General features: G+C 55.2%; 1 protein-coding gene across 1 annotated transcript in view; it reads left to right on the top strand.

The window, feature by feature from the left end:
- SMYD2 (SET and MYND domain containing 2) overlaps positions 1-12,138 on the top strand; it is a 53,104-nt gene that overhangs the window by 16,310 nt on the left and 24,656 nt on the right. Inside the window, exons 3-5 of the mRNA XM_059717876.1 lie at positions 822-932; positions 3,408-3,468; positions 4,761-4,885. Of these exons, the coding sequence (XP_059573859.1) occupies positions 822-932; positions 3,408-3,468; positions 4,761-4,885 (297 nt within the window). The remainder of the gene's footprint in view (positions 1-821; positions 933-3,407; positions 3,469-4,760; positions 4,886-12,138) is intronic.

The following is a 12,138-nucleotide window of genomic DNA, read 5'->3' as shown; positions in this document are numbered from 1 at the left end:
GCAGATAAGGTAGAATTTGCTCTGGTTGGAGAAAGGACCGCACCACTATTAACATGCATCACTTTGTGGAGGCCTTCATTGCTTGGATAGATTCCATTCATAAGGTGATCAAAAAAAGTCACAGATGCCTTAGAACAGCTGTTCATGACTTTGAGGGAAGCACAAAATTGCTGACAATCACATTAAACATTTTACTGTGTGTAAATGAAATATGTAACACAGATTTTTAAAGTTAAAGGATGCCTTTTTTTTCCTCTTTTTTCTGATCGCTAATCGTTCAGTTACTTTATCGGTTAGCTCCACTATTATTTGGTCGTGTATTGGTCTGCTAACTAATAAAATAAAGCTGATAAATTGGGTCAGCAGGGCTGGTCCTGATCTTGCATAACTGTCTTTGTAGTAATGTAAATTCATTGATTTTTAGGAGACTTATGCCTGAGTGTGCCAGTCATATCTGAATTAGGCCCAGTATATGCATTGGAAGGAAATGAACCCGCATATTCATCAAGCAGGGACCTGTTTTCCTCTGAACACTGAGAACCGATGACATTTCTTCAAAGTGTATATTTTTATTTCCACCAAATAAATGAAGATCACCTGACCAAAGCTCATCTCTTGTGAACACATTAAAAACAAATGCAGGATGGCTACACATCCCTTAATAATGACTCAAGCTTTGTTCCAGTTTAGTGAGTGTCATCTTATTTTTTTAAAGGAAACACATTTCACTTGACCTCCAGGTTCTGGCAGGACTTGCTGCGTCCTCTTTTTCAGCCCTTTATCTACAAGTGTTTTTTGTTTTTTTGTTTTTAACCTTTCAGAAAGAAGATTGGCCGATGCACAAGCTGGAATGCTCTGCCATGTGCATTTTTGGGCAGAAGTGGAATCCCTCTGAGACTGTGAGGCTAACGGCAAGGATTCTCGCCAAACAGGTGAGCGGAATGCAAGACTTGGGAGTATTTTTATTTTTTTTTCCCCCAGAGGGAGGAGGCATGGGGAAGGCAGCCAGGAAAATGAAAATTTGACCTATAGTAACTGTCCCTGCAGAGGATGTTTCCTACCATTGTCCTGTGTATAGACAGGTCGCAGTACTGCATGTGAGCAGCTTCAGAAAGGATGACCAAAGCTGCTACAGCAGTGTGAGGGACCATTATGCCTTTTTTCATGAGCTCTGAAGTAGTCTGTTTAGAATCGAGCCATTGCTGAATACAGACAAGAGACTGACCAGGTTTACTAGCAGCTCTCCAAGGATGAGAGGTTTGATTCTCCATTCATTTATGCCAGTGCAAATTGGAGCCCTTAATGGGCACATCCCACAGGCGTGCACGTGCAGTTTCCAGTGCCTCAAAGACATTTGAGGCACTACAAACAGCATGCGGCAATGCCGTTTGAGGCACTGTAAACAGCACCCGCACGTGCACCGGAGATCCCAGTATCAAAATGCCGCTAAAAAAAAAAATAGTGTGGTGTATGTGACAGCAGCTTGTGCTCCTAGAAGCTGGAGCCTGGCTGGCCAGAGCCACGCTCTGGCTGCTAGCCAGGCTCCAAGTGGCCGGCTTGGCATTGCTGCTGGCCCAGGAGGCCCCCAGGACCCCGTGTAAGGCTGCTGGGGCCAGCAGAGGTGCTGGTCCCAGCCTCCCCTACCCGGGTCCCATTCCTGCATGCCAGAGCGCACTACCAGGAGCAGTGGTACAAATATGTGCTGCTGCTATTTGTCCCATGGGAAACGTGTGCTGCTGCATGTGTGTGCTTGTGGGGATGCACCCAATGAAGCCATTGGAATTGTTAGGGCAGAATTAGCATAAGTGATAAAATTAGGCCCAGTGGTTTGTTTGTTAAATTATCAGGCATGCTACTTTTGTTAGCTGTTGGTAAGCACTGACTTCTTCATTGGTAGCCACTTGTATTAGACTAGCACACTTTTTTTACATAAGTTATGCTTCCTCCAGAACTAACTACATAACACCATTTACTGTACAGTATCATATTGATGCAGCATCATCCATTCTATAAGCTCCATATATATTTTGCGGTTCTGATTTTCTTTTCAGTTACAGCTGCCAGATTAATGGAGTTACCCTGTGGTGTAAAATTGAAGTCTGAAAGAGGGTACCCAAGTCAGTGATCTGTAAGGAGAGGAAAAAAAAATTGTAGGAAAATTTCACATGAGCGTAGTTGCTCTAATCTGGCAGACAAGGTTCTTTGGGTGAATCTGATATCTTTTATTAGACCAACTTGAATAATCACAAAAAAAAAAAAAAATTAAGCAAGCTTTCGGGTTCAAAAACCCTTCGTCAGGCTGAGGAAGTTTCAGCAGTTGGTGTGCGCTCTTTCTGGATGGAATGAAAAGCTCTAATCTTGTATTGTTAATTGCATCTGGGATATTCCGTGAAATACAGAATTTGGTGATGGTAAGAAGGGCACAGAAGTGTTTACAGGGAGCAGATGGGGCCTGTACATTTCAAGGTTATTACAGTGTATATCTTTGGAAAAGCTCTAAATTTTATCTGTAAAAATAAATGCTCTTTGAAGCATATTTGTATGATTGAGGTTTGCTTATGTGACAAGGGCAACCTGGATAGTGTATGCAGAGAGAGAGGCTTTTGATGGCCTGTTGGGAAGATAGCCTGCATACTCTCTTTGTGTGTGTGTGTGTGTGTGTGTGTGTGTGTGTGTGTGTGTGTGTGTGTGTGTGTGTGTGTGTGTGCGCAAGTGCACATGCACACGCACAAGTGCATGCATGTGGTAATTAAAGCACAGTTGAGTGGTGATCCACAAACAAAATTAGATGCTTAATGATAAAAAAAAAAGTCATTGGAATAAATTTGTGCTTTTATAGCTTACGGGTGCTGAGGGAGAACCCTCCATGTCATATAAAAGCTAAATATGCAAACCATAGTCCCTGAACCTCAGCTGCTGGGCCACCTGCAAAGCCATATTTAATGGCCAAGATTACAAAGAAGTGGCCTTAGGCCAACAATGGAGCACTGCTTTTGAACTCTGTCAACAGTGAGTTTATTCACTTTCCTCAAAGCGAAGCCTGTCTCCTGCCTGCTTGCTATTGTTAGCAGCTTTCTGGGTGTCTGGAACAAAGCAAATGACATATTTAAAATACTGTTCTGTTTATGTATGTAAATTTGATAGGAGTTCATTTTTTTAACTGCTTAATTTGGCGCACAGAGGATATTTCTTTTTCTTTTTTTAAGGTTAGTCAATTTAATTGGATCATTTTCTTTTAACCGTTGTAAGGCCCATACACTAGGAGTTTTTTGTTTTGGTTTGCAGGCAAAAACTCAGTGTAGGAGTCAGCTGATAAAATCATTGCCAGATTTTAAAAAAGGATTTTCTTGGTTTTTTGGGGGGTTTTTTGTTTGTTTTTTTCTTTGCAATATTTTTTCTATTTTTAGAAAATCCACTCCGAAAGAACACAATCGGAAAAACTCCTCGGTGTCAAAGAGTTTGAATCACGTGAGTAGAGAAGCTTTTCAAGTAGCATGGCCAGGCCTTCATAGAGCATTCAGGAACTGCTGCATTATCCTTCATCAAAACCTTCTTGGAGTAATTCAGTTTTTGGAGGAGGGGATGAAAGAGAACCATATTTCCTAGAGTTTTGATAGCTCTTTGCTTTATTTGTCTCCTGGTAGCTTAGGAAGTAGGGAAGTGAGGTTGAAACTTAAGACAGACTAATTACATAGTGTCCATCCATCTGATGGACACTGGTGACTCCTGTGAATTGTAATGTTGCAGAACTAAAATAGCTGGTCTTGTTACCAGCGGGCATAAAATCAGACAGTACAGTTGCTTGATGGTGACAATGACTAAGGGGCTAATTGCAGAACCCTCTGGACTGCAGTTCAGTATTTGTCACTGCCAGTCAAATCTGACATGTTATCTTTGATTGTGTTGAAATTCCATGTCCTGAATGCTCCACAGTGATCTGAGGAAGGAGAGAAGCCAATAGCTGGCTTTTATCTTGAAGGTTATTGCTTTTCTCCCTTGAGGCAGAGTTAGAAATTGAGCAACTGTTGAGGAAACTAACCAGCCTGGAATAGTCTTCACAGCTCTCTACGGTTGCTCTCTTTCTTGGTACTGGCACTAATGAGAAGAAGCTGACATGCACATGTCAGTCAATGAAGGTGGTCAGGGTATTGTGTGTCTACGGTCCTTTCATCCAGAAAATTTCCCCAATAGTCCATCACTGGGGAGAGAGGTGGCAGTTGTTTAACCAAACCCAGCAGGACTAATAAATAGTTTTAGCAGAGCAGATGAATGAGATGACCACCTCAGTTGGGGAAATGAGGTAGACTGCTGACAACATTTTTTCCTAAGCCATGGTGGCCCATACTTGAAAACATTTCTAAATGCAACTTGTAGGTATTTTAGTTGGGGGGGACAGTTGAGGAGAGTGGGTGGTGGCTGAAGGGTTTCCTCTGTAACAGCCCTTAGGATTAATAAGCTAATGTGCAGCAGTAATGTCCTTGTCCACTACTGGTGTTTAGTCTCTCTCTTTAAAATGGTGTTAGATGTTACTTTCTAATCTGGCAGTTTCCCAGTTTATACATGGCCTTGACAGAAGTGCTTCTCACTGAAATGCAAATGCTTGCAATATTTCCAGCTGTCTGTTCTGTGTGTGACAGGGTGGGGGGAGCAGGAGGTAAGTGTTTCCCATACAAGTACTGACCTGTTCTAACCTGGATTTGGCTGTAGTTAACAAGGAGCCTGTTTCTTGTATTGCAGTAAGTTGTCTTCTTTTTCCACAGACCTTGATAAACTAGACAATGAAAAGAGAGAGCTGATTCAGAATGACATTGCTGCTCTTCATCACTTTTATTCAAAGCACATCGAATACCCTGACAATGCTGCCCTTGTAGTTCTATTTGCACAAGTAAGTTGGCTAGAATAAAATCAGTTTAGGTAGGTGGTACTGTACAAGGACTTAGTTTGTTTCTTTCATGATGACTATCAACAGCAATGGAGACTGTTGCCTTCTTTTTATCCACAGCTTTAGATGACAGTGGCTAAAACTTCCTATGTTACTCTGTTAATCTCTGCCAACGCACAGCTTCTAAATGTGTTAAGTTGGTTATTACCTTCCTTCTGCCAAGGTAGTGAAGAGACAAAACTTCATTTTGCATAACATTTAGAAATCCTAAAATGCTTAATTGCCCCTTCTTTTTCTTACCTGAATTTAACCCATCCAAATTCTCTAAAACTTAGTGTATTTCGTAAACCCAAGAACGATGCCCCTCCACCCCATTTTTTCCCCTCTCTCCTCTACCTCGAAAAATGTGAAAGCTCATGTTAATACAGAATGATGAAATATCGCCCCAGCCTTCAGTAGTTTAAGATGCCAACTCTGGTGCCGATTCCTTTCGTACCTGTACATGCTCTTTACTGGTTCCGAGTTATCACCCTCCTGGGAATAAAGGTCTCTTAAAAGTCAAAAAAAAAAAAAAAAAAAAAAAAAAAAAAGTCTTTCTTTCTTTCTTTCTTTCTTTCTTTCTTTCTTTCTTTCTTTCTTTCTTTCTTTCTTTCTTTCTTTCTTTCTTTCTTTCTTTCTTTCAAGATGGCCGCCGACAGCTGAAGCCCTTCTAAGCTCCTCCAGCTCAGGTGCTTTCAGCTCGTTGCCTCGCACTCCCTGCCCCCCTTTTCCTGTCCCTGGGGACCCCCTCCCTGCCCCTTCCCCCCACTTTCTGAGCCTTTTTCCCCTGGGCTCTGGCAGCCTCGTTTGTCTCTGCCCCTCCCCCACCCGCGCCTGAGTTCTCCCTTTGATTTCTGCTGCCTCCCTCCCCCAGGGCCCCTTCCCTTGGTCCCTGCCATTTGCCCCTGCCTTGGGGCTTGCCCTGAGCCCCTGCGGGGTTGGTCTGCCCCCCCTCAGGCGTTTTCAGCCCCCTCCCAGTCCCCCGTGTCAGTCTGAGGCTTTTTTTTTTTTTGTTGCAGCGCTTCGCAGTTTAACCCTGTCCTGGCGAGAAATGGTGGCTCCTACGCCTGGCAGCTGGCATGAGGATGTCTCTTGGGACCTCCCACTGACTCATGGCCTGAGGGTTCATACCCCTCTCCATGTGGGGCTCGAGGCTTGCATGGAGGCTCTGGCCGCCCTCCTGGGATGGCGTACCATCCGCTACGCGGGGCGCGTGAACACGGTTCCGATGATCTATTTGAGCAAGCCCGCCTTGGTTGACAGGGTGTGTGCGGGGGGCCTGGACATAGCAGGCATCCACTACCCTGTCACGCCCCTAGAGACTCAGGCAGTGAGGGTGGTGATTTCCAACGTCCCACCGCACGTTTCCGATCGGGAGCTGGCCAGGGGACTCGAGGCCTACGGGGTTCCTGCGAGTCCTTTTCGCCGCCTGCCGATGGGAAACAAGAACCCTCAGGGGAAACATGTCCTGTCCTTTCGGAGGCAGGTCTTCATGCTCCTCAAGGAGGGCCCCCAGTCGCTGCCTCGCTCCCTGAGCCTCATGCTCGAGGGGCAGCGGTTTATTATCTATTTATCTGTGGGAGAGACCACGTGCTTCAAGTGCGGGGGCTCCTCCCACCTGGCTGCGCAGTGCCCTCAGGGCAAGGCGGCCGGACCATCGCCACCTGCGGCAGCGCCGAGAGACGGCGCGTCGACCTCTGGGGCACACGGCAGGCCCAGGGAGGCTGGGAGCTCTTCCTCCCGACCTCCTTCCACCCCCATTCCATCTCAGGGGACCGGGGTCTCCAGTGGGAAGCCATCGTCCAGCCGAGGGGCTGGTGCTACTACCATGGCCCCACTGCCCCCTCCCCCGTCTGTGGCGCCCCCTGCCCTCGGTGCGGCAGCCCCACCGGGTGGAGGGGCGGATGCTTCCCCTTGCCCCCTGCCTGCCCCGGCCGAAGTGGCTGGGGTGGCCAGGGACTGCGGCGCTGGAGCCTCATCGGATGATGGGGCTCGGGCATCCTCCCAACCACCCGACAAAGAGAGGGAGATGAGGGGGGCTTCTCAGGACACCCCATCCCTGACAGACCCCTTCTCGGCCAGTGCCGAGGGCCCCCCCACTACAGAGCTGGACCCCGCTCCGGCTGCCACACCACCTGCCCCGTCGGATGTAGCCACCGACGGGGCAGACTTAGCGGGTGGGGGGGGGGCCTTCAGGGGTCCCCCTCCCCTTGCCTGTCCCCCAGCCTCCGGAGTCGGGCGGCAGCAGGGATAGTGGCGAATGTCTCTCTTCCGGTGGCCTGGCCCCGGGGGTGGCGGGAGAGCCTGCTGCCCCTTTGGTCGCGCCCCAGCCTACCGGAGCAGATGGGGAAGTTAGCGAGATGGAGATCCAGCTCTCGGAGTCTCGCAAGAGACGTCGTGAGCGGGATGGCCCCTCCCCCCCAAGAAGACAGAGAATGTCCTCGCGGAGCCGGTCCTTGACTCGGACGACAAGAGGCGGCTGATGTGCCTGGACATCGAGGGGGTCGACGCTGCAGTTGCGGGCGAGCTCCCGCCGGGGGTGCGGCCTCGCCGCTCTTCCGTAGGCAACATCCACCCCAAGCTGGCGGAGCCCCCCTGGGTCCCTCCTGACTATGGGGGACTCCTGTCCTTGCTGAAGCTAACTAAGGGGCAGAAAAATGTAGCGGGGCACATCACCCAGTGGTGTGCGGACCCCAAAGTGTTTGTCAAGGCTGCCAGGGCGGCAGTCAAGCTCATGCAGCAGGATTGGGGCACACGTCAGATGGCCTACCGTCTGGACAAGCTTGCCCAGAGGGTCAGAGTGGAGTGGGGCCTGGGCGGGTCCCTCGACTAGAGTAGGGCATGGTAGGCCTTCCCTGACCTGTCTGTATTGCCTTGCTCTGCTCTTGGGTGCTTGCTCTTCCACCCGCACTCTGCTTTGCTCCTCCTCTCCCACACCCACACCCATGGCAGCCACAACCATTGGCACCTTCAACGTCAACGGCTGTCGAGACGCGGTGAAGCGTGAGGCCGTCCTGGAGCTCCTGCGACAGAAGAGGCTGGCTGTCGCCTTCCTACAAGAGACCCACTCTGACAGGTTCAACCAGGTGGCCTGGCGGGCTGCCTGGCGAGGACAGGTATTCCTGAGCCACGGCACCAACCTCCGCGCGGGGGTCGCGACACTTTTATGGCCGCAGCTGCAGCTTGACGCGGCGGTGCCGCGGGAGGTCGTCCCCGGACGCCTGCTGACCGTCCGCGTCACCCTCGCGCAACACCGTCTGCTGCTCATCAACATCTACGCGCCCTCCGATGGCCAGGAGAGGGTCGCTTTCTTTGAGACCTTGGCTGCCCTCCTGCGCGACGCTAGCGAGGATGATGATCTGCTCCTCCTCGGGGGAGATTTCAATTGCACCACTGCCCCGCGCCTTGACCGCACAGGGCCTGAGCCCCACCTGCCCTCCGCTTGCAAGCTGCCCTGGAGGGGGCAGACCTCGTGGACGTCTGGCGAGCCCTGCATCCCGATGTGCGCCAGTACACCTGGGCCAAGATGAGTGCCGGCGGTCTCACCATGGCTCGCCTCGACCGCCTTTATATCACCAGGCACCACCTGCCACTCCTGCGCAGCAGCCGCATTGCTCCCTCGGGTCTATCAGATCATGGCCTGGCCTTCAGTGAACTGAGCCTGCCGGGGAGAGCCTGTGCACGGGCACCGTATTGGTGTTTGAACGTTAGTCTGCTTCAGGACTCGTATTTCCGGGACTGCTTTGCCCACTTTTGGCGGAGGTGGGAGGCTGCGAGACCGAGCCACTCCTCCTGGAAGCTGTGGTGGGACGTGGGCAAGGTCCAGACCCGAGCCTTCTGCCAGCCGTACACCCAGCTGGCCGCAAACGAGACGCGCCGCCGTATCCGGGAGTTGGAGGAGGACGTGGCGGAGCTCGAGGCTGCTCTGCTGGCCGCTGGCAGTGACGCAGCACTGAGCGAGAGCCTCCGGCTCCGCAGGAAATGCCTGCGCGACTTGGCGGAGAGCGCGGCCCGCGGCGCGAGGATCCGCGCCCGCTGCCAGGAGCTGGTGGAAACTGACACCCCAACCCGCTTCTTTTTCGACCTGGAGCGGCGGAGGGCAGCGAGCAAAGTCTTGGACCATCTCAAGACTCCTGAGGGCCGGGTCATTACAGAGCCGGGCGAAGTCCGCGACCTGTTCGCGGCCGAGCCGTCGTGCCCCGAGGCCACGCGGGAACTCCACGAGGGCCTACCGCGTCTCGATGCCCTGGAGGCCGGCGAGCTGGAGCGGGACTTGTCCCTGGAAGAGCTGGCGGCCGCCACGGCCGGCCTCGCCTCCGGCAAAGCCCCGGGCCTCGACGGGCTGCCTGCCGAGTTCTACAAGATCTTCTGGCCTCCTCGGCCCCAGCCTCCTGCGCGTTTTCCAGGAGAGCCTCGCCGACAAGGTTTTGCCTATCAGCTGCTGCCGAGCGGTGCTGACCCTGCTGCCCAAGAACGGAGACCTGGGCTACATGAAGAACTGGCGGCCGGTCTCCCTGCTGTGCGCGGACTATAAGATTCTGGCCAAAGCGCTGGCCACCCGCCTCTGTGCGGTCATGGCCTCTCTCACCGGGCCCGAGCAGAGCTACTGCGTGCCGGGCAGGACCATACAAGACAACCTGTTCCTGCTGCGGGACCTGCTCACGGCTAGCGAGCTCTTTGGCCTCGACGTCCGCCTCCTCTCTCTCGACCAGGAGAAGGCCTTTGACCGCGTGGGCCACGCTTACCTCTTCCGCACACTGGAGGCCTTTGGCTTTAGGCCCCTCTTCACCGGGGCCCTCCGGGTCTTGTACCGAGACATTTCCAGCCTGCTCAAGGTGAACGGGGTGCTTTGCGCTCCGTTCCCTGCGCGCAGGGGCATTCGCCAGGGCTGTCCGCTGTCGGGCATGCTCTACGCCCTGGCCATCGAGCCGCTGTTACACACGCTGCGCTGCCTCCTGAGTGGGGTGGCTCTGCCATCGGCCACGGGCCCATCCGCTGGCCCTCGTCTCCGGCTGTCGGCCTATGCGGACGACGTCACCGTCTTCCTCGCCACCCAAGAAGACGTGCGGGTTCTGGCAGATTGCCAGCGGGCCTACGAGCGCGCCTCCTCCGCCCGCATCAACTGGGGCAAGAGTGACACTCTGCTGCTTGGCGCATGGACTGGCAGGCCTCCGCCGGACTTGCCGGGGGGCCTCGCCTGGCGCCGCGAGGGCTTCAAGGTCTTGGGCGTTTTCCTGGGGCCGGCGACCTTCATGGCGCGCAACTGGGACAGCCTCGAGGAGGGAGTGGAGGCCCGCCTGCAGCGGTGGCGCTGGCGCCTGCCTGGCCTTTCCTACCGGGGGCGCGTCCTCGTCATCAATAACCTGGCGGCGGCGACCCTGTGGCACCGCTGCGCGGTACTGGACCCTCTGCCGGAGCTACTGGAGAGACTGCAGCGGCTCCTGGTCGATTTCCTGTGGGACGGACGCCACTGGCTCCCACGAGCTGCCCTCTACCTGCCCCCCGGCGAGGGGGGCCAGGGCCTGATCGATCTGGCCAGCAGGGTGGCCGCCTATCGGCTGCAGGCCCTCCAGCGGCTCCTGTACACCGAAGGCCACCTCCTGTGGCGACAGCTGGTGTGCCGATTCCTGTGGCGAGTGGGGGGCCTCGGCTTTGACCGGGAGCTGTTTCAACTGGACCTCACCTTCCTGAACGGGGCGGTCCTTCCCCCGTTCTACCGCAGCATGGTGCGGGTCTGGCGGGCGGCCTTCCATCTCTGTCCCCAGGCCAGGCACCTGCGGTTCCCGCAACTCCTTCGAGAGCCCCTGGTCCACAACCCGGCCCTGCACCGGGTCGTGCTGAGCCTGGCCTCCGCCAGCCTCACGGCAGCTCTCGTCGAGGCGCGCTCCACCCGCCTGGAGCACCTCCTGGACCCCGCTCGGTCGGACTGGCTGTCACCCGAGGCCCTGGCTGCCCGGCTGGCGATGCGCTCCGTCCGCACCGCGGGGCGGCTTCTGCGTGCCGTTAGGGCCGCCCTCCCGACGGAGGCAGCGACCGCCCTGGAAGTCCATCTCCAGACTCGCCGGCCGCTCCCCACTGCGGACGCCGCAGAAGACACCTTCCCACCACTACCTGTCATCCCAGCGGTACCCGGCGAGCTGGCCGAGCGGCCCAACACGCTGCTCAGACTCCCGGTGCCCCCCAGCAGCAATACGGGCTGCCCTTTTGGCACCCTGCCCCGCAAGGGCCTCTACATGTGGGTGGTGCGCATCCGGCACGCCCAGGTGCTGGCCGGCCGGCCGCCCTGACACGGTGTGGCAGCGGCGCCTGGCGCGGCCCGGGACCCCGGCGTGGCGCACGCTGTATAAGGTGCCCATCGCCAAGAAGACCGGCGACCTGCAGTGGCAGCTCGTGCACGGCATCCTGGCCACCGGCACCTTTGTGCGTCACCTGGACCCAGTGGCCTCGGCGGCCTGCCCCTTCTGCCCGGGGGTGCTGGACGAGGACATTTTCCACACGGTCCTCGACTGACCCCGGCTGCAGCCTCTGTTTGCCACCCTGGGCGCACTGGTTCGGGTGCTGGGCCGGGACTTCTCCGAAGACGCCTACGTCCACTCCTTTCCGTACCGGGCGGCCGAGCGGGCCACGGTCAGCCTGGCCAACTTCCTGCTGGGCCAGACCAAGATGGCCCAACACGCTGCTCAGGCTCCCGGTGCCCCCCAGCAGCAATACGGGCTGCCCTTTTGGCACCCTGCCCCGCAAGGGCCTCTACATGTGGGTGGTGCGCACCCGGCACGCCCAGGTGCTCGCCGGCTGCCCTGACACCGTGTGGCGGCGGCGCCTGGTGCGGCCCGGGACCCCGGCGTGGCGCACTCTGTATAAGGCGCCCATCGCCAAGAAGACCGGCGACCTGCAGTGGCGGCTCGTGCACGGCATCCTGGCCACCGGCACCTTTGTGCATCACTTGGACCCAGCAGCCTCGGCGGCCTGCCCCTTCTGCCCGGGGGTGCTGGACGAGGACATTTTCCACGCGTTCCTCGACTGCCCCCGGCTGCAGCCTCTCTTTGCCGCCCTGGGCGCACTGCTTCGGGTACTGGGCCGAGACTTCTCCGAAGACGCCTACGTCCACTCCTTTCCATACCGGGCGGCCGAGCGGGCCACGGTCAGCCTGGCCAACTTCCTGCTGGGCCAGGCCAAGATGGCCACCCTGAAGAGCCGGCGAAACCAGCTCACCGGCA

This window comes from Alligator mississippiensis, chromosome 1 (assembly GCF_030867095.1).
Source record: "Alligator mississippiensis isolate rAllMis1 chromosome 1, rAllMis1, whole genome shotgun sequence".
Classification (NCBI taxonomy): domain Eukaryota; kingdom Metazoa; phylum Chordata; order Crocodylia; family Alligatoridae; genus Alligator; species Alligator mississippiensis.
The sequence above is the reverse complement of the archived record's forward strand: the minus strand, read 5'-3'. Positions and strand labels throughout refer to the sequence as shown.